This window comes from Necator americanus, chromosome X (assembly GCF_031761385.1).
Source record: "Necator americanus strain Aroian chromosome X, whole genome shotgun sequence".
NCBI lineage: Eukaryota > Metazoa > Nematoda > Chromadorea > Rhabditida > Ancylostomatidae > Necator > Necator americanus.
The window spans coordinates 1,250,668-1,276,898 of NC_087376.1; the positions used below are offsets into that span (position 1 = coordinate 1,250,668).

Below are 26,231 nucleotides of genomic sequence, written 5' to 3' on the forward strand. Positions count from 1 at the left end.
ATCAGCGTTGTGCACCTCATTATTTATATCTTAACTCTATTCTGCGAGTCTCTAATGGATCACGACCGTTCGATGATGCCGGTAACTTTTTTTTTTTGTTTTTATTGAGTTCGCACAGCAAATAATTGCTGGGTTTCGTCATTCCCTCCAAATAGCGAACATTCATGTAATGTAAAGTAATCAATATTTGGTCATTGAGGTGTCTTCCTGTGATTTCCCGGACAAAATGTATGGATTAAATAGGATCATTAGCCTAGATAGTTTTCAATGGAAAGACAAGTAGTTTTAGATGGTAGTCAGCAAATATAAAAAGTCGGCGGCAACCATTTTCTTGGATTTTCCTAAATTCACCATGACGAGAAAAACTTTATCAACACTTCCATCAAACCCCTTTGATATTCCGAGCAACTTTTCCTCCATTCTGACCGAACTCGAAGGCAAAAAAAAGTAGACTTGGTTGGAATCCAGTTTCGACGTTTACAGGGACTGAATTTCCGCTTTTTCCGCTGAATCAAAAAATTTCCGTAACCTTCGCAAAAAAAAAAAAATCAAAATGCAGCTTTAATCAGACTACATGTCTGGAAATAGTTGTGTGGAAGAAGCACCAGCAAAGATGAAGCGCTATTTTTGCGCGAGACTGGTAACTACATTTTGTTTTATTTATGTTTTCTTTTTTTTTTCTTGATTTTTTGTAAGGAATCTTTTTCTGATGAAAAAATAGCACCAAACAGTAGCCTTAATGGCACCCGATGGCATCAATAGGTGCAAAGCTAATAAAACATTTCCCTATGAAATGTATCGTCGCTTGGTGTGTAATGTTTTTGTTGCGGTTCAGCTGTATGTTTACACTTCAAGTGAAGTGGAGTTTTTTTTAGTGGTGTAGGAATATAATAGACTTGAAAGGGGAGGTTAGGGAATGTTTGCTGCTTGCATGATGACGACTTCACCCTATGTACGTTATCGGCAGATTTTTATGTACAGGTCGCTGCGGTGTCGCTTTAATAGCGCCCTGAATTGCCAGTTGCTCCACCCACGACATTTAAACCAATCACGTTTCTGCTTGGATGTGATTTGTGAGTTTTTGTCCCATATCAGGATAATGTTCGTTGGAATAAGATTTAGAAGTTGTCTAGTGGATTTACATTACTCTATACTGTTCGACTAACGCTTATCTGTTTCAATACACTCCATGTGTCTGCCCCAATCATTCAAAGTGCGACCGAGCAAAATCATCAATATTGATTATGTATATCTTTGCCGTGCACCATTTCAAATCCTGTTCAACCGGTTCTACTGTAGAGAAACACGATTGTAGCGTTTCAAGCGTTGCGCTGATGCCATGGAAAAGACATATTTCTCAAATTTCCCTCAATTTCTGAAACGATGGAAAATTTCTACAGCTTCCAGGATTTTTTTTTACATTTAAACCGAAACATAGTCCATAAGAAATGACCGTTCAGAACTATGCTCTTGTCGGACTCGTTCCCCCCTTAGTTGTCGTTCATTATTTGTCCTGATAATGTCCTCTACGGCGCTCTAATGCCAAGTTCAAACCTATTGTCACACTGCTGACGCTGCTTTGTTGGGGCTAGGGCGGAACGATGTAGTTCCTCGTTGTTAATTTGAGTCAACCTTCCTTCACAGCGGTTCGACCATGCACTTTAATCGTCAACACAATGTAAGTTGAACCCGCTTGCTTCTAATGTTTCATAGTAGTCGTGTCCACAGTAATGCGGGGTTAATGTCTTAACAATATTCTGATAAGCGTTGTTCGGATTGCTAATCTGTGCCAGTGTGCTAGTTTGCTGTTCAAGAGATGTGTTGCATTGACTGACTGCTATCCTGCTTTGTTTTTTGGACCTCGTCATGCTTTCCGAGTTCGTTTCGAGCTTACCTCGCTGCTCCAATCCGCTTCTCTTAGTTATTGATTTCGTTTTCGTCTTTTTGCCAACTTTTTAACTATTTAATTCATGGAGAATGTGAAACATTCTCATTCTTAGCTCGCCTTGATATTGACTAGGGTGGGACGTTGTCGATTTTTCAGACGAACTTGCTTCCTTTGCTTTCGCCTATAGAATATTTTTATTCATCATTTGCAACTATCGCGCTACTCTTTCGTTGCGCTTTTACTCTCCGTGCACTTTCTTTCATGAGAGCCTTGTTTTGTATTGTTGTTGTCTGTCTATGCTTCCGCGGTTCCGCACCGTCATGCACTCAGCTGCGTGCCATTGTTCGTTGAATTCGTATAGTTCTACGAATTATTCTCTCTAAATTAAACTGATTCATAATAGGACGGCGAGGAGATGGTGCGTAAGGCGATACGTTCGCCGCTAGTAGCGAACGCCTCCGATACCGTTATGCCTTCGGAAGTCTTTGAGTGGACGACGAAGGACGTCTCCATCTGGTTGCACAGCGCAGGATTTCATCAGTATGCTGACCTATTCGCTGTTCAGCATAAGGTAGGGTGGCACAAGATATTCCTAATATCATTCAGTTTCTTTTCTTGGATATGCGTTTCGATCAGTCTTTAATTCTTCGTCATTTATCTGTCGGCTAATGCAAGTCTTTACTGACGTCACCATTGAATATATTTCTCAGCTGTTTATGTATTTCTAGTGGATTTTGCTGCAGTTTTTTCAATGGTCTTCATTCGAACTCCTTCATAAGTTTTAACGATATAAAAAACATGTCTCGGAAATCGCGTCTTCGCAAGGACAATGAGAAAGCTTTTGTGGTATTCTGCTATGTTCTTCTTTCTTCGTGCACCTCATGCATCATAGTGCTGAGAGATGTCCATTTTCTTAATGAAAACATACATTCTAGAAGAATATTCCTCACAAGAAAGGTTGCCAGTTTGCGTCCCAGAAAAGCTGCATAGCTTTCTGCGGGCTCCGGCAAAATTGGCCGTTGATCGATACGTATTTAGAACATTGTCATATGTATAAAGCATCGGTACATAATGCATGCACGTTTCCATCAGTTTGCATAAAGAGCTATATACATTTGAGGATTCGCTTCCGGAGAATTTTGCATTATTATTTTCAGATTGATGGCGCCACCCTCCTCATGTTATCCGAGCTAGACCTTCGAGATCCTCCACTGCAAATTAAATGTCTAGGTGATATCAAAAGGCTCGGTAGAGCAATTTATGAATTAAAAAATGTGAGATGCTTTTTATATGTTTTTTTGGTTTGGTTTTAGATTTCTTTCTACCTATTTTAGTCTCATATAAATTCCATACAAACATCTCCACGGGTGTCGGAATCAGCATCTCAGGATGACGTTTTATTATGCGTTGAATATGATCATAGAAGAAAAATGTCAATATCGGGCGAGGACGTTTTTGTACGGACGAAACAGAGTGCGATCATGTGAGCGGATATTCTCTCAGAACGTTGTGATCTAAGTGGTTAATATGAACAGTACTTCGATTTGACTTCAATTTGATGTAATCGTGAACGAGTAGCTTCTTGTTCAGAGATGACGCTATGGTAGAAACATTATCCAGTTCCGGTGATATTCATTCAGTCCGTCTTATATCCAGGGATGAGGTGAGCGCGTTGTTTGTAAAAATCGCTCTCTGGCCTCTTTTTACCAATGCTCCATAACAGAATTAGATAAGAAACCTAAACGAAAAGTTGTAGGAGAAATAATTTGTTTGTCAAACAGAATAATTTCAGCTTATACGAACTGTCGAAAGTCCGGATACCAAAGCAAAAAGCCTTGCTAAATTGCTTATAGCTTTTCTTTACTGCTTGTCGTCATTGCTCATTACAGCTTTCGCTATGGTTTTAGTACATGATCGTGTTCCAGGTACTTTGTTATATTAATATTTATATGTTTCTTTTCCTTCTTTCTGCTTTCAAAATGTTGGTTTGGATTTTGCTTCACCGAATTCAGTTTACTTCTGTAAGGAATCAATTACTGATGTAGATTCTACAGTAGGTGTGTATTTGCACCGTTCTGATTGCGCCTAGTTCTGCAAACACAAAAACGTAACCGCTGTTTATTCCTTTTTTAATCCTCATTATCAATTTCTCTATTGTTAGCTGCTTTTTGAGGTTTTTGTCATGGGAACCCGCTTTAGTTCCTACGAGGGACGTTAGAACGCGCTCATATGTACGCGTTCTGCTCTTCTCCTACCCCCCAGGCAACCTATTCATTGGTTTCAATACTTGAATAGGTAGTGGAGGAGAACTCACTTGCTTTTGACCACTGTGCAGCTGGATACGGTGCGTTGCAACTGAAATCATCGTAGGAAAAAACGGCGTTTTCCATCCCGTTTTTGACGACGATACGATACGATTCACCACCTTTCTATTGCTACACTGACATTCGGAAGATTTTCTTATATATTTCTCTCTAGTCTGTTATGAGATTCATTAAATCACTTCATAAATTGAAAAACACGTTATTTCCGCATTTCAGACATGAAGATGTATCCTCCACTTCCTGATATCGTGCTTGACAATTTGCCATTAATTCCATGGGCTTTTGACATGTGCGAACTAATAGGTGTAGCTCTTAGTGTTATCTGGTTCACGGTGCTTCTGTTCCATAAACATAGGTGAGTTCTGCAGGACCGTCATTATGTATTGTTGGGATTTGCCCTAACAATTTGTAAGGACTTGTTTAACGTAAACTAAAATATTTCAACAGTCTGAATGACTGTTCCTTTGCGCAAAGAGTCTCGCATGTTTGATGACTATTAAAACAAAACGAAAATCTATTTATACTGCGAATTAAAACTGATACATTCTGTTTAGGATAATCATAACACGACGGATGTTTTCATTAGTTGGCACAGTATTTCTTCTTCGTTGCATTACCATGTTAATTACATCGTTATCAGTTCCTGGAGTACATTTGGAGTGTCGAGCGAAGGTATGTTTTGTTGCTGTTTTGTGGATTTGTCTATAATTTTATTTGTGACCATCTACAAATAGTGCCACTTGGAGACAGTATCCTAAACACATATTATTGACGTGATCCGAAACAGTTTAGCTATGTTTGCTAAAGTTTTATGACTAGCGACGGTCATTCGTTGGTCCTTCGTTATCAGGTTCGAAAGATAGTGCATTGCTGACCAGTTGAGTGCTATTTCCAATCTAGGGAATTCGAGTTCGCTTAGCGTTTTTCGAAACAAAATTAAAACAAAGAGTAGGACATTTTGCCATATCAAATACTAATCAATAATAATAATAATAATCAAAAGCTATGTATTCAATATGGCAATATTTGAAGGACAGTCGAACATGGGCAGTACAAAAAGTAGGAAGTAGAAAGTAGGAAGATTGCAAGGAGAAAACTTGGAAACTCAATGCTTTTGCCTTCAATAAAATCCTTTTACGTAATTTTTCATTTCATCCGCTAAATATTCTAGAGCTATGGAAGTCTCATGGACAAGCTTGTGCAAGCGTTTCATATTTGGTCTCGTTTAGGGATGTCAATACAGGTGATTGTTTTTGTAGTAGTGCGGCACCATAGGTGGAATATCGATGAGATAAGGGGTTTCATAATGTAGATTGTTCTGAGTGTACTGGACTTTAGTAAAACGAAGTTACGAATATTTTGAGATATAAAAGAGTGGAAACACATCGCTATTTCTTTACTCTTACTTACTTTTTGTAGGGTGTAAGAACGTGCGGTGACTATATGTTTAGTGGGCACACCACTGCTATCACTCTTCTCAATCATTTCATTACGGAATGTGAGTTTATCTTTTTTTTGAAGCTCTTAGCTCTTAAACTCTCTCTTCTACCTTTAACATGCTCTTTATGAAAGGGAATTAGTGCCAATATCCTTAATTTTGAGATACACCGGCATCTTGGACTTTCCTGCACACAGCTACTTGGGTAATGAATCTATTCGGGGTTTTCTTCATTCTCGCCGGACATGAACACTACTCTATTGATGTGTTTATAGGTGTGTTTATTTGTCTTTTTTTTCTGTGAAGTAGACCTTTTTAAAGAGATTTCATAGGGATTTTTTTTCCTTTTTTTGCAGCACCAGTCGCGGTTTGTTCTAAGAGTTTGCCATTTTGTTTAGCATGTTTCTGTTCGCACATCCTTAGTCGTTTTCTTTTTAGCATTCTATATTTCATCTCGCATGTTCCTCTATTACCATGCCTATGCATACAACCACGCAAATTTAACGGCTACCGATGACCGTATTCGCCTGTGGTTTCCGCTCGGATGGTTCTTCGAAGCTGGTAGTATTGGAAAGGTGAACTACAAGTGTGACTGATTGTACCATCAGGATTTTCTGTATTGAAAGTAGCTGGAAGCTGACGTTATTTTCAGGTTCAAAACGAATTTGAAATGCCTTTGCGGGTGATCATTCCACGCTGGTGGAAGGGCACTCATCGAGGTCACGAAGAAAGAGAGAAGAAGGAGGAACCGAGGCACGAGAAAGAAGGAAAACACTCGAAAAAGCCAAAAAAGAAGTACCATTAGAAGGCGAATCACTTCGGTGACATGAAGACCTTTTCATTCTTTATAGTAAGGGAGATCTCGTACAAAAGTTTGTGATAGTGAGCTTGATTGCTTGAGATAACGTTGGTCATTTTGGGCTGAGAGGCTACGGTGGTGAAGTGGATTCGAGAAACATCATCTTTTTGCTGTAATTTCTTTTCAGTTCAAAACACACTGGGCGTTAGGTGTTTTAGTTCAGTGGTTCTAGTCACTTCACTACTTCAAATACGGGTAGCGCACCGACGCGGCCAGTAGGCGGAGTTTATTGCGCTCATTATGCTTTACCCTCATCAGACAGCCAATCGTAGCTTCTCCCAGCGGCCCAATGTCCTACCTCATCCTAAATTCATCAGTTCGCCCGAAGCTATAGTATTTTAAAGCAGTATTCAGAAGTTGCATTGCGTTAACAATTCCTCGTTGTTCATCAAATCTTATTTTCATCTTTTTACTTACCTTGCCAGCTTGTACTTGTGGATATGTAAAAGTCGTGGTTTCGAAGCTTCCTCATTTTCAAGGTTCAAGTGCAAAGTATTCTTAACGTTGATCGACTAGTTTTATTATCTTCTAGAATATTGTAACACTAATAATTTTCTTTGCTGTCATTTGTACACGTCCCTCATAAATGAGGTTGTATCGAGTGAAAGAAATGGTGTGCCATTCATCTACCAACATATCGACTCGTATGACCTTTGTTTATGATTCATATGTTCTTTAACTAGGAACTAAAAATGTGATATATATCACAGCTAATGTGTGTTGATTTATTATTAAGGAAAAGCTATTGTTTTGCTCATTTGAAATGACAGTTTCGTGTTATAGATGAAGATATTTGTCATGGATTTGTCTTGTACATGAGTCAAAATTCGTGTTATGAAATACATAATTGGAAATAATGCAGATTTACAGTACTTAGATACGCTTGATAAAGTGCTTCAGCACTTGTTAAACTTGTAGTTTACGTGATTGACATGTAGCGCATATCTGCCAGTACCGTAGCAGACTTTAACACATTTTTATCGAGGAGCTATGCGAGCGTACCATATATGGGATAGTCGGAGCCGGAGGTCTGACCCTGTTCACTTCTGGATGGTTTGGAGAAGGAGCTCCTTCATTTTTGGACGTTTTGGTGAAGGGATGATCATCACTTGAACCGCACCCCATGAGCCAGATTCCGTTCACCTCAGGAGGGTCCGGCTCCGGCATGGAATGGTGCGATCCACATGTCATCTCTATTCCTACATATGAATATAACTAACCATGAGAAGATAACAGTGACGGAGCAAGAAATATATGGACGATCAGGATAGAGTTGGTAAGTTGTTGGGCGAAGATAAAGACAAAAACTCAAAAATATTCGGAAGTTCGAGTATTAGGAAAAATCAAATGGGTTCAATTCGTATTTTTCCATCAAACAATTCATCGCAGTAATTTTTTTTTAAATACGTGCTTCGAGAATGACGCGGAGATTTACTACTCTGCATTTCTACTGTTTTGCGAATAACATTTGTTTTCAGAAATAAACATGAGGTTAAAATCTGTTGTTGTGGTATGAAGGTTTTGAAACGTACGATTAGAACATACAACCTACCATATCAGAAGGAACATTGATTTAAATATTTATCTATACGTAGTAAAATGTGCCAGAATAAAAAAAAAACGCAGGACTCAAACAGAGCGGAATACCGGATTATAAATTCGAATCGAAAAAATATTGATGTAAAAATAAAAAATAAATATAAATAAAAATTTGATCAAAAAAGCCGTTTTTTTGGGGATTATTTCCCCGAGATGGGATTATTCCCTTCCTGATGAAGATGAGATGTCCGTTAATAAACGTTTTCCACATATTTTGACCGCTATATAAGATGAGTACCGGCAAAACTTGAGCTTTGCTGAACTACGGACAATCACCAAACGAACGAACACATCGCTGCGGTTGAAATTTAATAAAATATGGCGATAAAATTAAACTGATTGAAATTCTTTCTTGCCAAAAAGTTTAAGATTAGCGGTCAGCGAGCGCTTGGAGTTAGCGAGTACCTCTCCCATGGAGGATAGCAAGTTTTTGGTGATTGTCTAGCTGGCTTTGATTATGGTATGCAGGTGATGTAGGCTGGCGTAGATCGGTCGGAAAACTTCAAGCCGGATCTCCGGTGGCGGCCCGACGCAAGAACTCGCTAGCGGGATCGGAGTGCCAGCGAGTTGCATATACGTTATACGATGAGAGATTATCACCGATCCAGAGAGTGCTGGATATGAAGAAACTCGCATTTCTGCGCCCCTATAAGGCGGCACCCTTCGAAGACAATGTGCAGGTGACTGCCACAGAAAACCGTTTTTCCGCCGCCCCTCCTTCACGCCCTCCCTCCATCACGGAGCCTTCTTTCGGGCATGGCCGACCGCCCACCATGAAAACGATACGCATAAAAAGGCATAGTCCTAGAGGTGTTTCTGTTTTGCATCTGCTCCTGTCTGGTGTTCGAGGTGGCAGGATCCCTGGAAGAACGTCACGTAAGATTTTGCCATTCGCTATTCCTGCCTCCGGCATCATTCAGACCTCCCTAAGGTCCAATTGCTCTGCACTCACTGGTGCGTTTTGAAGGGGAAAGCTGTCGCGATCAAGTTTGCCTGTCTCGAATTTCGTCCCATGCTGTATTTCGTGCCATCGTAGTAATTCCTCGTCTTATTCAATTTTTTTTCGATCAGATACGAGTCTCAACGTAATTGATGTTCGACCTACAACCCCGATATAGAAAGTGATTCTAGTGAATATTTATTTATTATTTTCCTTTTCTAGGCGAGTGGAAAGTGCGGTCAATGTCTGATTTTTTCCAAACTGCTGAAGATGAGGTGGATTCCGTGTAAATCCGTGTAAACGGAAGCGATAATGTGGCAAATGCCGTACTGGTAGCGCGGTTTCCTCATCAGTCGAAACCAGTCCCGCGTCGAGACGTCATCTCCTAGCTCTTCGTAGACACCGCCGCCGCTGACTGCTACGTCCACGCCGCCGACTCCACCCATTTCTTCTCGTGCTCCATCTCGTGCTCCTTCTTCACATTCTGACCTCATCTTCACCTCAACAAATCACACTAGCCATATTCATCGACATACACATACATACACATGATATATTTCACGCGAACATCTCGAGGCCGTCTGGTTTTCTTGCATGCGCGCGTGTTTTGGTATGTAGATGCGCGTCTTGCGACTTACGTACGATATCGATCGTTGTCGGTGACGTACGACGGTATGTATCGATGAGATCTTTCACAATAAGATCGCCCTCAATAAATCGCCAGGGCATCGATTCGTTCCTGTCGGCGACGGCGACGGGGATTGTTGCCGAGCCTCGGTATGCGACGGCATGCCATCGCCGACTGCCATCCAAGTATCGCTGTGCTTGAAATTTGCATAACAGCGATGATTGATTGCGACTTATCAGCGACCATATTCGCAATCGCGAAATTCAACTTGCTTGCGAACCGGCCGCACGACCGGATGTCGCGCGATACGTCGAAAATTTTAATTTTGCGGCAACACCTTCGCACGCGGCTAACGAGTGCGTACAGATTAGTGGGGATTTTTGCGTATTTTCTGTTTTTTCTTCCATCGCTTGTTAGCTTATTGCGAGTTTTTTCGTCTTCCTGGTTGCCGCGTGTTCGTGTGTGGAAGCCTTGGTTGTCAGTGTCGATGCAGGGCACAGTACAGGCGGGTGACGATACCGAACGAGGCGGTATTCGTCGTGGTTAGCATCGTCGTGTGTCACGTCGAAGTGATCCATGGCTACCTAGTTGACGTGTCGCTATCTTTCTCGACTCGTCGCTGAATTGAACGAGTTTCTCTGTGGAGAAAATCCCTTCGTGCGAAACACCTTAATGATTCCTGGCCAGCGGGCGGCTAGCGGCTCGTATCATCAAATGGCACCGCCCCTATCTTGAACGTTTCCTCTATCTCTTCTCTTCTCTTCTCTTTCTCTTCTTTTCTTTCTTTCTTCTTCTTCATTTTGTGAATTCCTGCAATGTCAACATCTACTTTCTGGGATATATCATAGCAAGCTGTCATCGGATTGCCTGCTTCCAGGTTTCACTTTTTGGGCATGCTTTATCGACGCTTATTGTCGCCACTATTGTTACGCGAATGATCTTACTTTTGATCTTGATCATTATAGATCGTTATGGTTGAAAACTTGGCCGAGCCTCGATGTGTGCTTATTACGGGCGGTTGTGGTTTTATTGGATCGAATTTTATAAATTTCATTGCGGATCGTTGGAAATCTTCCAGGTAAGGGAATGTGTCGACGAAGAAATATTTTTACCATTACATCTTGCTACTGATATTTATGATTTCGTTCACACTATTCAATATCACTTTTGTTTCGTGATTTTTTCATTCTTAAAAGTAATAGCACGTGTAATTGTAATTTTTGCTTCTTTTCTCCGCTGGTTATGAGGATACCTTGATTTTTTGTTTTTTAAGGATAGTCAATTACGACAAATTAGCATTTGGAGCTTCACCTCATCACGTTGAGAAGCGAATCCGAGAGTCTAGCAGGTAAACACCGATTAAATCTAGCCTCTATTCAATTTTTTCTTCTAATGTATTTTTTTTATTCCGATTTATGGTATCATATCTTTTTGGTGTTATATTTTTCGTTTAAATAATTTCTTTTTAATTCGTGCTACATTCTTTAAGAACTTTTTTCCTTTGAAAATGGCACCTACTGTTTAGTCAGTGAGTTTAAAAAGAATAGTTGTTAATTTTTGTTGATTACATTCCTCTATTTCATTCTTTTCATTTTAATGGGGCTGTACTCTTTTTTTAGTCGATATGCATTTTCATAGATTTATGACCGCAAGAGTTATGTGGAATGAAAGTATCCGGGGATGAAAAACAGACTCAAAGCAATTTTATTTTGTTAGTTTTTCTTTTCCTGGACAATTGGTTGACTATTGATTTGATCTCCTCTGTTCTGGGACTTCGATGTTTCGCAGCGCACATACAAGTGGATCTCTAAAGAAAAAAATATGTGCTGTTCAGCTTAACTAATTAACTTATCTTCTCTTTTTGAGGTACACATTTATCGAAGCTCGTCTTGAGGACCAGGATATTCTTGACAGATGTTTGCATGAGCATCAGGTCAGTAACTTTCGTTGATTTATCTTATTCTTTTTACGTTTTCTTTTTCGTTCATTCAGCCGTGGTCCCACATAAAGTGTATCTATTTTTCTTTCTTCTCTGTTTTCTTGAAAATTTGGGTTCTCCAATAAATTTTGAGGCATTTTAAACCTCTCGAAATCTAGGATATGGGATCAGAGTTTTGAGCGCAAACTATTTCATCTTTGTGAATCGCTGAAGGTTTTTTTTTCAATCGTGGTCGTGTAATCGTTAATTCTATGCCACATTAAATTTATTTTATGTGCCCTCAATTGTATGTCATTGCTGCTGTCCGCGTGCAAGAGTAGATCAAACTATTGAATGTTTTTTTTTAAAGATATTTCTGTTTAACGAAAACAACTACGCGATAAGCTTTGAGCCGCTCTTCTCACTGTCTCTGACTTTTTTCCCCAATTTATATTCTCTTCATCATGGGCGCTACTTTTTCAGATTATTGGTTCATGTTAGTTCAAAAGGATTGGGTAAACACTCATAATACTCCAGTATTATCTAGATTCTAAAATAGTCCTGAAATTTTCATTCTGAATCTGGCAACTTCTCTTCATTGCTTCTATTTTTTTGAATCTTTTTTCCTTCATTCCTCCATTTCGTCGTAAACATTCATATCCAAAATACGTTTCAGGTGGATATGGTTATTCACTTTGCCGCTATTACTCACGTTGATGAATCGTATACGGATCGTGTAGGAACGATTCAGGATAATGTCATATCGACAACAACCTTACTAGAAAGTATTATGAACAGAAACTATAAAGGGGTGAAACGACTCGTTCATATAAGTACGGGTAAGTGCGTTTTTTTTGTATTTGTTACAAACGAGCATTTCCTTATGTGACACGCTTCTAGACGAGGTATACGGTGACTCATTTGATGATGCTACTCCTAAAACTGAAGACTCATTACCAAATCCAACAAATCCCTATGCAGCCAGCAAAGCTGCATGTGAAGTGATAATTAGGTCTTACTGGGTCAGTTCAATTCCTTGAACTTAGTCTTTCTTCTCATTTTGTATAGTTTTCCGTAAGGTGAATCCGATTCAACTTCCAGAATATGCCGTTTCAGTGTTTAGATTTCAGCATTCATACAAACTTCCTTACGTTATGGTCCGCATGAATAATGTATATGGACCCCGTCAAGCTTGTACAAAACTTATACCGAAATTCACAAAATTGGCGTTGGAGGGAAAGCCATATCCCCTGATGGGAGATGGATTGCATACACGGTGGGCGCAATGCTCTTTGCTTGATATTTTTAAATATTTTCTTCCCTTAAAATTATCTGAACAGATTTCTCTTCCTCTGGTTATATTCTCCGTACATTTCAGAAGTTGGATGTATGTAGAAGACTGCTCGGAAGCAATCAGAAGGGTTGCCGAGGACGGTCAGCTGGGGGAGGTGTACAATATTGGGACGGATTTCGAGATGACCAACATCGATCTGACGAGGAAAATCCACGACATCGTCAACAAACTGCAAAAGCGGTTCGTTTTTCCTACTGGTGCATCTCCTTGAAAACTACCAGATATATTTTACACCTCGTAAGTAATTTTTGGTGCATCTATTGCATAAGGAGACGATATACGCCCTTTAATTGCTGACACTTCAACATTCCCTTTGATTTACATTTGCATTATTTTTCTTCTACAGTGATACCAATGAGATTCTTTTCTTAATGACATTTAGTACAACAACGAGATGTAGTCCTGTTTGCCTTTTCAGCTATAGAATGACCTCCAGAAGTATAGAACCACTAGTTCTCATTCTAGGATTAGTTGCAGCTTTTTTAAAATTAAACTCAACTGTATCTATCAGATCTTAACTAGTCTCATCTCGACAATTATGAAGATCCAGCTCAGACAAGTGGACGGTTGTGCTTCATTAGTTGACAACTCAGCTGTTTTGAGCTTATTCTTCTCCAGTACTTTTTTTTCCAAATATCATTATATGCATGAATTGCTAAAACTGCTATCTCTTCCGCTCTTTTTGTAATTCTGCAGTTGTTGTCCTGGAATCTTCTTGCAATTTATTCACGTACGTTGACTCCGATTACTAAACCTTGCCCTTTAGAAAAGAATCGCCCCCTTCTTTTGTGCCAATACCGGACCGGCCGTACCACGATCGCCGATATTACATCGATTTTTCAAAGATCAAAAAAGCGATGGGCTGGCAGTGTACGACCCCGTTCGAGGAAGGTCTAATGAAGACGATCGATTACTACGTAAAACACGGCAAACACGAGAAGGTGACGTCACGTCTCCATGGATAAGTCATGTACGCCCTGGTGCGAAATTCAGACTGTCCACTATGGATTTCTTGCGCGATTCGACGATTCGACACATACTCTCATATTTAGTTCGAATATCTGAATTTCGCATTTCAGGGATACGAAGTGTCATAAATTAGGTTATGTTTCTTGTGGTTATAATGTTCGCCCGTTGTTTTTCTTCATGCGGCACGACGTTGCTTCGAATCCTCGGCGGCGTATCGTTGTGCATATTTCATGTTACTTAACGACGTCGCATTGTAATTTTACTTCATAATTTATTGGTCTAGTTTTTTTTTAAATTTTTTCCTTACTTTTCAATCTTCCCGTTCATCTGTATATGTGCATATTTTTTTTCTGAGGTAATGCGGTATAAGTTTGGCAAAAATATCGTTCTGCCTGTTTTGCCTATATGGATGCCTTCCGCCCTCCTCGTTCACTCTTATTCGTGCTTTCATTGATCTTATCGGTGTCTGTGAACGTCTTTCTACTTATTTCTTTCTCCCTCCATTCGTGTTTAGGTGCCAGCGGGCTGTAAATTATTCAGCATTCCCTATCGTTTAGCCATATCTAGAGTAGCGATTTTTTAGCAAGGCCCCTCGTCCCCCTCACGTGATTCGCTGTCCTTTCCAGCCCCGTCCCGCATATCATCGCCCCAATTGTGTTGACTTTAATGTGTGTTTTTCCAGATATTTCCCCTGATGCACTGCTTCTGTTGAGAGTCAGTCAACAAAGTAAATCATATCAGTATGAGATGAAATGAAATGAACGAAAAAAGAATTTTATGAGCTTCAAAACTGTACAATTTGTTGTGTATACATTAGCAGTGAAACTGTGCACGCATTTGTCGCGTCACCTGAAATGGTGCACCGTGTCCTGGAACAATCCAAGCGGCTTCACAAATTACATTTCTTCTCGACTTCGCCTGTTCCGTTTCATTTGCACTTAATGGCTGCCACATCATTGGATAGTTAAGATCTTCGCGCCTCATGAACGTGTCGCCTGCAACTCATTTTTAATACTCCACCTTAGCGAAGTTGCCATATTCTAGTTCAGTATCCATTCATTTTCTAGTCTTCATTATGAATCTGTACAATATGTCTCTGTATCATCTGGATGGCATTGCAATAAGTTTCTTTGGACTCTAGATGCACTTACAGACGTATACCTTCATAATTTCATTTCATGCTTCATGTATGGAAAACAAAATAAGCCAGTCACTCTCACAACTTTTGAAAGATGTGTTCTCTAAACGTCACTCTAAAAGAGATGCAAGACTTGGGCTTTGAATGCAAAAATCTCTAAATAGATTACTACACAGACTGTTGACGGTATGTGCGAACGATGAGCCATGCAATTCGAGTTCCCAACACCAAAATTGGTGGACCTCTTTCGTGTTTAATTTCTGACTATTATATTATAAAAGTCAATTATGACATTCTTAATTAAATGAAATTTTTTACTACGCTCACCTGCAATAATAACCTTTCCCATGGTTTGTTCGTCCATCACAATCACTGCAATGTCATCTGAAGTATGTCCATTTGACCTCATCAGGTGAACGTTATCAGTCAATACATGTCGGTCACCCTAGAACAAAATTATTGTAATTTATCACCAACAAAATTCAACATATTTAATTTTGTGGTATGAAAAAGAAACACCTCAAAAAGACTGCTAAGATTGAACATGGTCCGATGGTGAATGTACCATCCTTGATAGTGGATCGCATCCGGAAAATCGTGCACTCCACCAACATGATCTGGATGACCATGTGTGGTCACCACTATTTGGATGTCAGGCACCCCCACGTTTTGTTTCTCCAGTGCTGCAATGATTATAGAAGGAATCAACCACTCACTACCAAAGTAACCAAGCTTATGAGATCTTTACTAGAAAAAGCCGGCAATATCTACTTGCGAGGAAAAAAGAACTAATTGCGTAAGTATAACCGGGTCAAAACGACATGAAACACGGACAGTTACGTAAGCGGTTGCGCTGGAAGCAGTGCTGCTGAGACAGCGGTTGGAATCGAGATGAGAATGGCGAACTGCAAAGATGGGTGGCGGTAGCGAGGATCCTTACGCGATCCCAACCGCTACGCTCCACCACACCGGTTCGAGCGCAGTCGCTTACGCAGCTGTCGGTGCATCATGTCGTTTTGACCCAACTATAAATAGATGGTCATCGAGCACTATTTTCGAAGGACTTGACAATTTTGAATAAGAAACGTATAGGAATTGAAAACAATTTTGACTTGGATTTTTAAAGAACACAATGTTCTAAAACAATGTTTACCGCTCATTAACTGAGTTCTGCCATTGATATCCGTCCCTAGCCCAGTATCTACAAGTATATTCTTTCCGTTATCTTGTACCAATGTGATTGTCGCGACAAAGTTGTATCGACCGTCGTTGGTTTGATTAGCGGAACCCTAGAAGAGGTGTGGCTATTCATTTGGTTCTTCAAATGGAATGGAGAAAAAACTTGCAAGTCGAATATTACTATAAGTGGATGGCAAAAGTAAGGAGAAAAAGCATCACCAATAAGACATATGATATGTGCCGCTGCTACATTGAAGATGACGCAAATAAACTTCCGGCCAAGTTATTCTATATGTAGTGAAGAAGTGTGTGGATCTTTTTTTAACGGTGCCAGACGAAAAATGGAAAATTGTCTATCGGAAATTCCTAGCTACCTACGCTCCGGAATTCGAATGGCGCGTTGCAATCGTACAGAATTACCGGCGCCTTGTTGATCTCCGTTTTTTTTTTGTTCTGCTTTACTTACCTCGTGTCGTGTACCCTTCAAATATCTGTCCCAGTATTCTAATATTGTAAAGTGAGTAAGAGCTCATTTCAATCCTAAAACTTCTTGGACTACTTAGATGATAATTAACTCACAGTTCTCAGTATCGTCACCTTTGGCTTGGGTTTTTCCGGTGCGGTCGCGTACTTAACAGCTCGACTCTCCTTCGCCTTTTTTATTTGTATGAGGATGGCGCTAAGTTGTCCGCTGAGCTCGCGCATTCTTGATTCCCAATCAGGCTCATCTGGAAGAAGTAATATGAGTATTTTATATGAAGCCAATCTTTGAGGCTGAAGGTAAGATGACTGGAATTATGTAAAGTGATCATGTTTTCTTTCCTTAACTCAGAGCAGTAGATAGTACGTTGATTTGTGGTTGCCTGACAGAATTATGTATTTCTCCTTTTTGACAATTATGAAAATGAAAATGAAATTCAAAACTCAAATTAGTGTGTATGCGTACTCGTTCTGGATTCGGCGAATCCAGAAGTGGTAATACTTATAATCTGTAAGAGATAATGCATAATGCATCATAAACAAATTGATAAACTATGAGCTACTATGACACAATAAGTTTGTTCTCGATCACGTCTACCACTTAAATCGACTAGAAACGTGTTTGGAGGTACAGCGTGCTGCAAGACATCGTGAACGTGAAAAGAGAATAAATCTGCAAAAACTACAAATATTGCATTTCTAAATGGAATTTTGTCTTTCCTGTGTTCCCAGTATTTGAAGAGTAGTAAGAAGAAGGGAAAATACATTTTAACAGTTAAGTACTTTTTCGTAATCTAACGTAATTATATGTAAAAGTAAAAGAAGAAAAGAAATGAGGAGAGGTTGTGAACGATCAATGCAACGTCGCCATTTCTGCTCCCTCATAATGATTTGATCAAACTGATCTACAACGTCAATAGATCACACATCTTTAGACATCTTCTTGTAGAAATTTAGTTAAGTTTAGATTTGCTTAGAAGATTCCCTTTTTTCAAGAGCAACACTCTAGGATTCTATTTTTCCAGAGTGTTTTTTGAAGCGCTTTTGATTGAAGTATGTTCCATCAAACGCAGTCGAGGCACAGCGAAATTTCATCCTATCGATTCAGTAGATACCCACACATCTAGTCATCCTCGGAATGTGATCCATGCCCTAATAGTTGTTGGATACGGTTTAACGAGTATTTTTTTTTTTTGCCTTATGATTTCAATTGTTGCGATCGTTCTTCATGTTTGTTCTAATTCGGATATATCCGAGATATACTGGAGCAGTCCTTAAATCCAATACATTTTCGGATAGTTGACGCATGTAAGCATAATGTTGGTGATGACAGGAGATCATGAAAATATCGTGATAAATCCAGTAATTTTTTGAAAAAATTAATTGCATGGATTACGAATTTCTTGGGAAGGCAATAATTATGAACCGTGGGAAATTTGTTCGGGATGTTGACAGCTACATGTTTTTCTTTTTAATGCAGAGGAAAACCTGTATTTTATGTGAGCTGACGGTATGTGTTATTCGAAGAGTGCGACGTTTAGGAGGGAATTACGGGCACGTGCGATGGTGCGCCTGTACTCCAGATCAGGTAAATGAGACCAGCGCTTCATTCACAGCATAACTAAGTCCAAAAAAGACGAAATTAACCTCATAATTAATCTGATATCAGTGATAAAATTAAAATTAATATGCAAATCGAACCAATCGGATCTAAGATACTGACTGATATGCTAGTCATATTCGTTTTTGTTTTTGCTAGGTCCAGTGATTTAGCGTATAACGAACACATATTGTTTTTTAATGAATGAAAGAAAATGATTTGTCCAGGGAATTACAGAAATATGTCCTAGAGTTACTGGATTTCTTGACAACTTTGAAGGATTTATCCCATTCAAATCTCATCCTAGCATTTCAAAAGCATCATCGAATAGCGTCGAGCGCGAAGATCACGTGAAATTCTAGCCAAAGCTAGTTTCTCCGCTTTCAATTATAATAGCGCCCGGTCCACAGCAATTTATCGTCTTTAGGTCAAATGTGTGACCACCTTATATAGTATTCTGTCTATAGCTATAGTAGGTCAAAAAGACCTTGGAAGCTCGAATAGAAAATTGTGTTTTTAGGAAAAAAAAACAAAGATTCAGAAATCGTTTCGAATATCCGCGTAACCTAGTTGAATTTAAGTTGCGATCAATTCACCTTCCATCTCTTTTTGTTCGATTTCCTCTACATCTCCAGTTTCTTCTTCAGGATTCATTGTCTCCCATTGATCCATCAGCGACTAAACAGAAATTAGAGGATTGAAAATTGAAGTCAGTTGATATGTGCCTTCTATTTATAAAGATATGTACACTGCTCGCTGTGGAATCCTCATCCTTTTCTTCATGAGCCCAATTTCGTGCTGGAACTGGAGTTGAAGGTGGAGAAATAGTAACTCGTTGAAGTAGTGGCTTTCGACGATCGATGAAAGACTAGAATGGTTTCCTAGTATTATGGGCATATCCGAAAATCATCAGGTTTTTTTAGTAGAAGATTATTTAGAAATTTCCGAAGACAATCATCAATACAAGAAAACACATAAATCAGAATTATCTACCTGTAATAGTCCAGAAAGTTCCTTAAAGGTTTCCTGGGTCGGTTCTTCTAGAGGAGGTTTAATTTTCTTCTGAAAATTTATGACAACATCAGTGAACGCAAAAGATGATCTAAAAGGAAACTCCCATATTCTACCTGTAGAACTCTGGATTGAGTCGAAATCAGAGATTTTTGTTTCATCTTTGAAGCCGGTGAAATCACAGAAGGCACTTCTCGATCTTCCTTATTTGTTCGCTAAAGCAATTCAAATATTTCTTGAATTTTCCGCGACGAAATCTCTCACCATTCGAGAGGGCTCAAGTTTTTTAGGCGAAATTGAAAGTGACCGCAGCGCATCCCGAGGAAAACCCATCATTGGACCGGCTCGTAAGGCGGATTCTGGTGGAGCTATCAGCTGAAACGGCATGTGTCCTGAAATCTATGTGAAGGCGAATGTGATCGTACAGAAACAATGCTATCATCCTGCATTGCGTCGAGTGCTGGTGGAGGTTCATTCAGCAATTCGACGGGAATCCTTGAAACACTGCCACGTCCTTTGCCTCGTACAAAATCACGCAAGAGCGCTCGTTCCCAATCATCCAGAGAACGCACGAGATCGCCTGCAAGAACTGTAGCGAAACAGAATTTAAAGTATCACATAGTGTTGGGAATTATGCTATTGATTGATAGCAAATTCATCTTATATCAATAGACTTACGATATTTGTCGAAGGCCGCTGATAATGCCGTTGGAATAGGCAGAAGTATATACAATACTAGCATGGTTTCATGTCAGTCCTTGAAAAATGATTAGAATTTTAGAAATATGACAACTATTTTGCATTTTTTTACTCTCTTCGTATACAGCATGTCAAATGAAACTAAACAGACTTTCTTACAAGAGTGGAATTTTTCTGCTGTAATTTTGAAGGGTTATTTTGTGATCTGTTCCAAAAACCACAATGTATGGGATATCTTCATGAGAGTTCTTAATTCGATAACAATTCCAAACTAAGGAAAAGGATTATTTTATACTGGATCTTGACAAGTGCTGACAAATATGGTCACAAAATTAGCATATCATGTGTATTGAGACTGAAGATGGGCACAAGTGAGTTTGGCCACCTAATAACTCACTGACCTAGATCCGAACGGTAATTGAGGCGCGCACCTCAAATGCGCTTGCCTTTGTTCCGGAATAATCAGGAAGGACACGTCTATTCGAGCATTGGCCGATCGACGAGACTTTATTGACTTTGCTGCTCATTTATTGATCTTTTTCAATGCCTTTTTACAAGAAAAAAATATTAAATAACTGATTTTATTCTAAATTCCTTAGAATTCTTATTCACAGTATAGTTTCTTAATTTTAAACATTTATTTCCTTGTGTTTTTCCGCCGTTCACAAAGAGAAATGGGATTTACACAAATTTATTTTACAACGAGAGCTCCATCTGAAGAATTCTGTTCCAATTGTGACCGAAAGCGCACGTACCCAACATCGTAGTTGGTGAGAAGAGACTTTTCTGGAAAGTGTATCCAGCTTCGGTCATGGTCAACATTACCCTGTGTGATCTATTGACCACTCAATCGATGCACATAGTAAATCGCTGCATCATTGATCGGCTGGAAATACTTCAAGTGGCACTGACAAGTTACACAGGCTTGTATATGCGTCATATTCGCTAATCCTAACGTTTCAGGACTTTTCTGAGTGAATTTCTAGAGTCCCTCGCAATTCTCCCTCAGTACCGTGGCATACCGTTTCCGGAACTGAGTTATAGTGGAGTACTCGTTGAGGACAATCCTCTACCAACAAGAACTGACATACGAACAACATTAACGCTGTACGATCTACAGAGATCTAGAATACATCAATATTTATTTTGAATAAAATAGAATAAACGTTGATCTGCCGAAGTTAGTGTGAGTTAGAAAACATAATTAATAATAACGTCTATACATCAATTTTCTGCAAATGCTCTGCAAATGCAGAATCGCCAAAAAAATGTCAATTAATTAGAAATCTGAGACTACTCAAATCTTCCTGAAGAAATATGGATTTGACTGAATTTTTTCTACAGTATATGAAAAATATCACAGTAACGAGACTCTCCTTAGGGCAGAGAACGTTTAGATTTGTATACTAATTAGAAAATATATGTTAATTTCCACGAGTATTGAGATCTAAAATAACAACTAAGCACCCAGCTAAACATCGTTATTGCATCCCAGCTCGGGCAAGATTTGCTTGTAAGATAATATCACAAGCAGCAGCAAAGACGAAGTCTATTTGTTGCGTATCCGTGGCTTCCGTATAATGAACATACAACTTGTTACTTGACGGTAATTGGGTCTAAAACGAATATGTTCATAATTCAGATATGGTTAAAGTGGGAAAAAAATTTTTTTTCCTTGCTTAGTTGTGGTGTATGAGCTGTATACCCTCATAAAATATACTTATATTTGTGGATAGCGGCGTATCCTCTGGAAACATCGTAAATACCCCTAGACTGCAATTATTCTACAAAAAAAATCCCCAGGATGCTAATAATGCGATCTCACAAAGAGCTCGTAATTATTATCCAGAATGATAACATTCAAGAACTCCATTTTAATCTACTCTAGAAATAAAATTTAGAAATTGTTGACATATTGCTCACTTCTATCAGATGCAGTTTAAAGACAACCTATATAATTCACCGGCATCAGTCTTTGTTTAAAATCAACGAGATCACTAAAAAGAGCTCACCTTTTTAAAGCAGTTCTGGATATATTCAGCTGCAGAACTATAATCGTTTCCACCTGAAAACGAAAATTTTAGCTTTTCTGACGAAGTATATCTGATACTCAGCTTACCAGTATAAGTTTTAAAATGGTCAGCTAATTTTGAGTGTTCCAATTTTGTTTTGAAAAGATCGACTTTATTCAAGAACAGAATAAAGGAACAGGTTTTTAGAAACTCGTTTTTCACGATATCACCGAACAGGTCGATGCTGTCCATTAAGCGATTCTAGAAGAAATTTTTTCAAAAATTCGAAAAAAAAATAAAGATATCAAAATATTAAAGAAAGCATTTCATAGCGAATTCAGTACTACCTTTGGTGGATTAGGATTAGATGTTTGCTGTCGTACCACAGCATGACACGGTTTAAGGCCTGTAGAGACTACCTTAAACTTTGAAGATTGAAGGCATGGAAACTTCAGTGATTCCCTTAAATCTAATTTTATTGAAACGCACCTGCATCAACTTCATATCTTCTTCCATGACTTGATCATAACTACTTAGTGATGCTACGAACATTACTGCAGTAACGTCTTCGAAAAAGTGGATCCATTTTCGTCTTTCTGTCCGTTGACCGCCAACATCTATGAGTCTAAATATATGTACTTGGAGCCGAAAGTGTTCAACCGGGGGGACGCGTCATGTCTGCCGCAACGAAAACTCTCTGTCTGCCTGACCCACTTCCTCTTCCCTCCGACCTCACCTGCCCGAAGGTATTCCCGACTGAACACTTTTGGAGCCGACTATAGGTTAATGCTAACGGTGTGAGATAAGGACGTTAGGGAAAAAAAGCAGTTTCGAAAAGTCAAACCTTATCGCATATTTCTTGAACTCAAATGCGAACTCATGGACTCCTATTGTGGGTTTACGCATGTGAACAATATCCATACTGGTCGGCATGTAGTTAGCAGTGAGTATTCGAGCAAGATGAGAAGAAAAGCTGAAAACAAAATGAATATGCGAGAAGATGTTGAGAGAAAGGAAAAAAAAAGTGTCACCAAGGTCTTTTAAGGTTCAATGACTTAACGGAAATAATGTAAAGAATCGTAGTTGTTCACGTTTCACTGTCTTGTACATGTTAGTTTTGAATTTCAATTTTTAAATTGTTACGAAAAAAAAGAGTGAAAGATAATATACTCATTCCAAAGAACCCCAAGACTTACTAGCCATAATTATCCGGGATGGTCGGCCATGTAGCGTGTTTTGTCAGAAAACACTGGACGCACTCCAATTTCCTAAAAAAAAAAAAAGATCAACTTTGCTATTGATATACATGACAACACCGACAATTCGTTCATTAATTACACAACATTGACGTTTCAGACCGTTTAGCGAAAAATGGAGTCGAAAATAAAACAACAATAAAGCCACAAATATGTAGAAGTAACGGGTATTGTTCATATTACTTTATTAGCATTCATTTCTAAAGATGAGTTCTTAATGAGGCAAAGGATGTATTATGTGGCCTCCGCTCATTTACCGCCCAAAGACTTCAATCTTCTGACTGAATTATGAAACACTCTAAAGACAGCACTCACATTTAAAAAAAGATGTGTTTTATTTTTGTTTACAATGCCAGTGGAATAACACTTGCATTTTCAAATTTCACTTCAAAGAATTGAGGCGAAAAACTGGCTGCAGAGCAAAGAATCAAAAAATGTTGATAAGTGCGAATCAATACCGATGAGCTGATAACTGCCGCCACTTTCGCGTTTCAAACAAAAATTTTCATTATGTTACAGAAAATTTACTGTCATTTTTTGATAAATTCCAGAAAACAAAGTTGAGCAATACTGAATCCATTAAGGGGAATCAGAAAAGTAATTAGTATCTGGAATAAGAGATATTTTATTCAAGTACATCCTCTGACTGACTACTACAAAGGAGCTGAGGTAAATTGTAGGTGGGGAGGCAACTCAGTGTCGCCCTTATTTTTGTAAGTAAATAACTAAATCAGTCGGTGTCCCTAAGACCTAAGCATTAATTTTATCGGATCTATGGCATGTAAGCTCAAGTTACTAAAAGAAAGAAAAGTAAGATAGAACATCCAGAAATAAGGGCGCCAGTAAACGACCCACCCCTTCCAACTAACATTTTCCACAGGAAGTGTCATTAACATAAATGCAAAAGTACTATTAAATTTAACTCAATTTAAATCACAAGGAAAAAAAGAACAGAAGGAAACATAATTTTTCGCAGCCTGGGAGATAATAAAATAATAATTATCGGCTGCAAAATTCAATTCCTATAATCCTAGTGTTCGCGCGCTCAATTTATAGACGAAGACTGTGATCTACAACGGGAGGTCACAGCTGATCGAGGTAAATGAAAAAGTCTTCGAAACGGCGTTACTCGAGTAAAGGAGAGTTACTAATCAATTTCTTCATGCGTTATAATTTTATTTAATTTTATTTGATCTCAGGATTAAAAATATCGATAAAGAAGATTCCTTTAATGAGTGCTGCCTTTAATTACTGTACTAGTCCACTAGCACTATCATTAACGCGATGAGATACATGAAATGCACGTGAAATGAGTTCAAATATAATATTCTCTTATTTTGAAACTCATTTATACATATAATTATAAATATCACTTACAGGAAATCGTTAAGCAATTGTAGCTCTGATTTCTCTTCCATGATTTCGATTTCGTGACTGTGTCTTGAAAACTGCTCCAGGATTGACTAAAAACTGCACAATCTTCCTTTTTGAGTCGTATACTATATAGAAATAATATAATATAATGCTGCATAGTGTTCGAAACATCAGAAACGAAAAATTCTATAATAATCGGGAATTTTTCAATTATTCCATTGCTCTAAAGATTCTTCTCAGTAGAAACAAATTGATAATTCACACGATATTTTCATTAATTAATTGGTTTTTTTTTTCTTTCTTCTCCTTTTGATCTGTTTCAGCAACTTTTGATATCAGTGACAAACATAAATGATTCTTCAACTCAAAGAACAGTATAATGATTTATTGGCTCGATGAAAAAAGGTTCCTTATTTCATGGGAGCAGATTAATCTGAGAATTGCACCGATATTGCGTCGCTGGTAATGACGTAATAGTCGGCAGGTAAACGTCGCTGATAAATAATCACTTCTTGTTAGAAAGAAAAATGCAATCTACTGGAAACTAGTGATTTCCGGGAACTGATCGTCTTTTATTTCAACACTTCTCTGGATCTTTAAACGAAGAACGCTGCGGTACTTTGCGTTATTGGAGCTGTTTCTCCGAAAAATGACTCTGCAGTTGGAAGAAATTTGACTCTTTTTGAATGATTCGCACAAAGTTCAAAAAGTTATGACGATAGCAATGACAGGTTATGCATTAGCCAACAAATCCTCAAATGAACTGGCTAAAAAAGATTCAATACTTTCAACACAAGCGAGAACGAGAATATTTTTTATCTACGAGAGCTGCAAACCTTTTCTCCTTCTGGAATATTCATACTTGTCTCTTCAACCCCCACAGCGATGCTATTAAAAGCATCCACAATGTTTTTTCGAATCACGAAAATGGCATCGATCGCCTCGGTTTCATTGAATCCGGCGGAATGAATTAGCCTGAATGAAATATGACTCTGTAGAAAAATCTTTTAATTTTCTGGTGACACATGAACAGCGAATGAAACTTCGCGAGGAAAAAACACTGCTCAATAAAATGAGTGTAGATTACGCTAAAGAAAAGGTTTATTTTTCTTAAACAAGGTTCGGAAACTTATGATCAAATTAAATTGGATTTTTTCCATGGTCCATTCCAAAATGTTCAGAATTCACGTTTTAAGTTCACGAACACTTATTCGATGAATTTGCTGGTTTAATTATGCGCCCTTGACCTCACCTCATTTGTTTCACGATGGTGCTTTTGCCGGAATCTGCACTGCCTGCAAAATTTGAACTAAGATAACCTGGTTAAGGATCGAGATAAATGCTCACCTAAAAGTAAGATCTTAATTTTTCTTTTCTCTGAAACATGCTCCTTCTTCAGCTCTGAATCGATTCTTCGGGATTTTGCCTCATCGCCACTGACGTTCTTCAGTCCACATAAGCCAGATCCCATAGCAAAACTCTGTGGAAATCTATGGAAACTATATCGGTTCGTTTACTGAAAAGGCTCTTTGTCTGAATATATTTCCCATGAAAGCTCGGCGTTT

The 26,231-nt window shown here is 38.7% G+C and overlaps 5 protein-coding genes across 9 annotated transcripts; 2 read left to right on the top strand and 3 right to left on the bottom strand.

Moving 5' to 3' along the window:
* Positions 1–1,654: 1,654 nt before the first annotated feature.
* RB195_021171 (uncharacterized protein) lies at positions 1,655–6,455 on the top strand (the record flags this gene model as incomplete). Of its 2 annotated transcripts, XM_064207775.1 has the most annotated exons (13): positions 1,655–1,678; positions 2,292–2,459; positions 3,046–3,162; positions 3,223–3,371; positions 3,479–3,551; positions 3,681–3,813; positions 4,429–4,567; positions 4,767–4,884; positions 5,384–5,455; positions 5,632–5,710; positions 5,815–5,925; positions 6,089–6,225; positions 6,303–6,455. In XM_064207775.1, the coding sequence occupies 13 exons, from the start codon at positions 1,655–1,657 to the stop codon at positions 6,453–6,455; spliced, it is 1,473 nt and encodes a 490-aa protein (XP_064063656.1). The 2 variants fall into 2 exon arrangements, with proteins under 2 accessions (XP_064063656.1, XP_013307239.2); XM_013451785.2 differs by lacking the exon at positions 1,655–1,678 and having other exon boundaries at positions 2,304–2,459.
* Positions 6,456–9,287: 2,832 nt separating this feature from the next.
* RB195_021172 (uncharacterized protein) lies at positions 9,288–9,777 on the bottom strand (the record flags this gene model as incomplete). Of its 2 annotated transcripts, XM_064207776.1 has the most annotated exons (2): positions 9,288–9,548; positions 9,691–9,777. In XM_064207776.1, 2 exons carry the CDS (start codon positions 9,775–9,777, stop codon positions 9,288–9,290), a joined length of 348 nt encoding a protein of 115 aa, XP_064063657.1. The 2 variants fall into 2 exon arrangements, with proteins under 2 accessions (XP_064063657.1, XP_064063658.1); XM_064207777.1 differs by lacking the exon at positions 9,691–9,777 and having other exon boundaries at positions 9,288–9,542.
* Positions 9,778–10,647: 870 nt separating this feature from the next.
* Positions 10,648–13,913, top strand: RB195_021173 (uncharacterized protein; the record flags this gene model as incomplete). Its single annotated transcript, XM_013451784.2, has 8 exons — positions 10,648–10,754; positions 10,950–11,024; positions 11,543–11,609; positions 12,271–12,433; positions 12,495–12,616; positions 12,725–12,870; positions 12,973–13,128; positions 13,715–13,913. The coding sequence occupies 8 exons, from the start codon at positions 10,648–10,650 to the stop codon at positions 13,911–13,913; spliced, it is 1,035 nt and encodes a 344-aa protein (XP_013307238.2).
* Positions 13,914–14,730: 817 nt separating this feature from the next.
* Positions 14,731–20,067, bottom strand: RB195_021174 (uncharacterized protein; the record flags this gene model as incomplete). 3 transcript variants are annotated; one of them, XM_064207779.1, is made up of 13 exons in its annotated part: positions 14,731–14,766; positions 14,818–14,912; positions 15,383–15,500; positions 15,575–15,738; positions 16,209–16,344; positions 16,814–16,962; positions 18,911–18,992; positions 19,063–19,182; positions 19,308–19,376; positions 19,442–19,540; positions 19,590–19,700; positions 19,751–19,905; positions 20,004–20,067. In XM_064207779.1, 13 exons carry the CDS (start codon positions 20,065–20,067, stop codon positions 14,731–14,733), a joined length of 1,398 nt encoding a protein of 465 aa, XP_064063659.1. The 3 variants fall into 3 exon arrangements, with proteins under 3 accessions (XP_064063659.1, XP_064063660.1, XP_013307237.2); XM_064207778.1 differs by having other exon boundaries at positions 19,751–19,914; XM_013451783.2 differs by having other exon boundaries at positions 14,731–14,912; positions 19,751–19,914.
* Positions 20,068–21,505: 1,438 nt separating this feature from the next.
* RB195_021175 (uncharacterized protein) lies at positions 21,506–26,137 on the bottom strand (the record flags this gene model as incomplete). Its single annotated transcript, XM_064207780.1, has 11 exons — positions 21,506–21,640; positions 22,037–22,089; positions 22,144–22,297; positions 22,384–22,455; positions 22,526–22,661; positions 22,881–23,009; positions 23,233–23,304; positions 24,670–24,755; positions 25,503–25,641; positions 25,919–25,961; positions 26,014–26,137. The coding sequence occupies 11 exons, from the start codon at positions 26,135–26,137 to the stop codon at positions 21,506–21,508; spliced, it is 1,143 nt and encodes a 380-aa protein (XP_064063661.1).
* Positions 26,138–26,231: the final 94 nt, after the last annotated feature.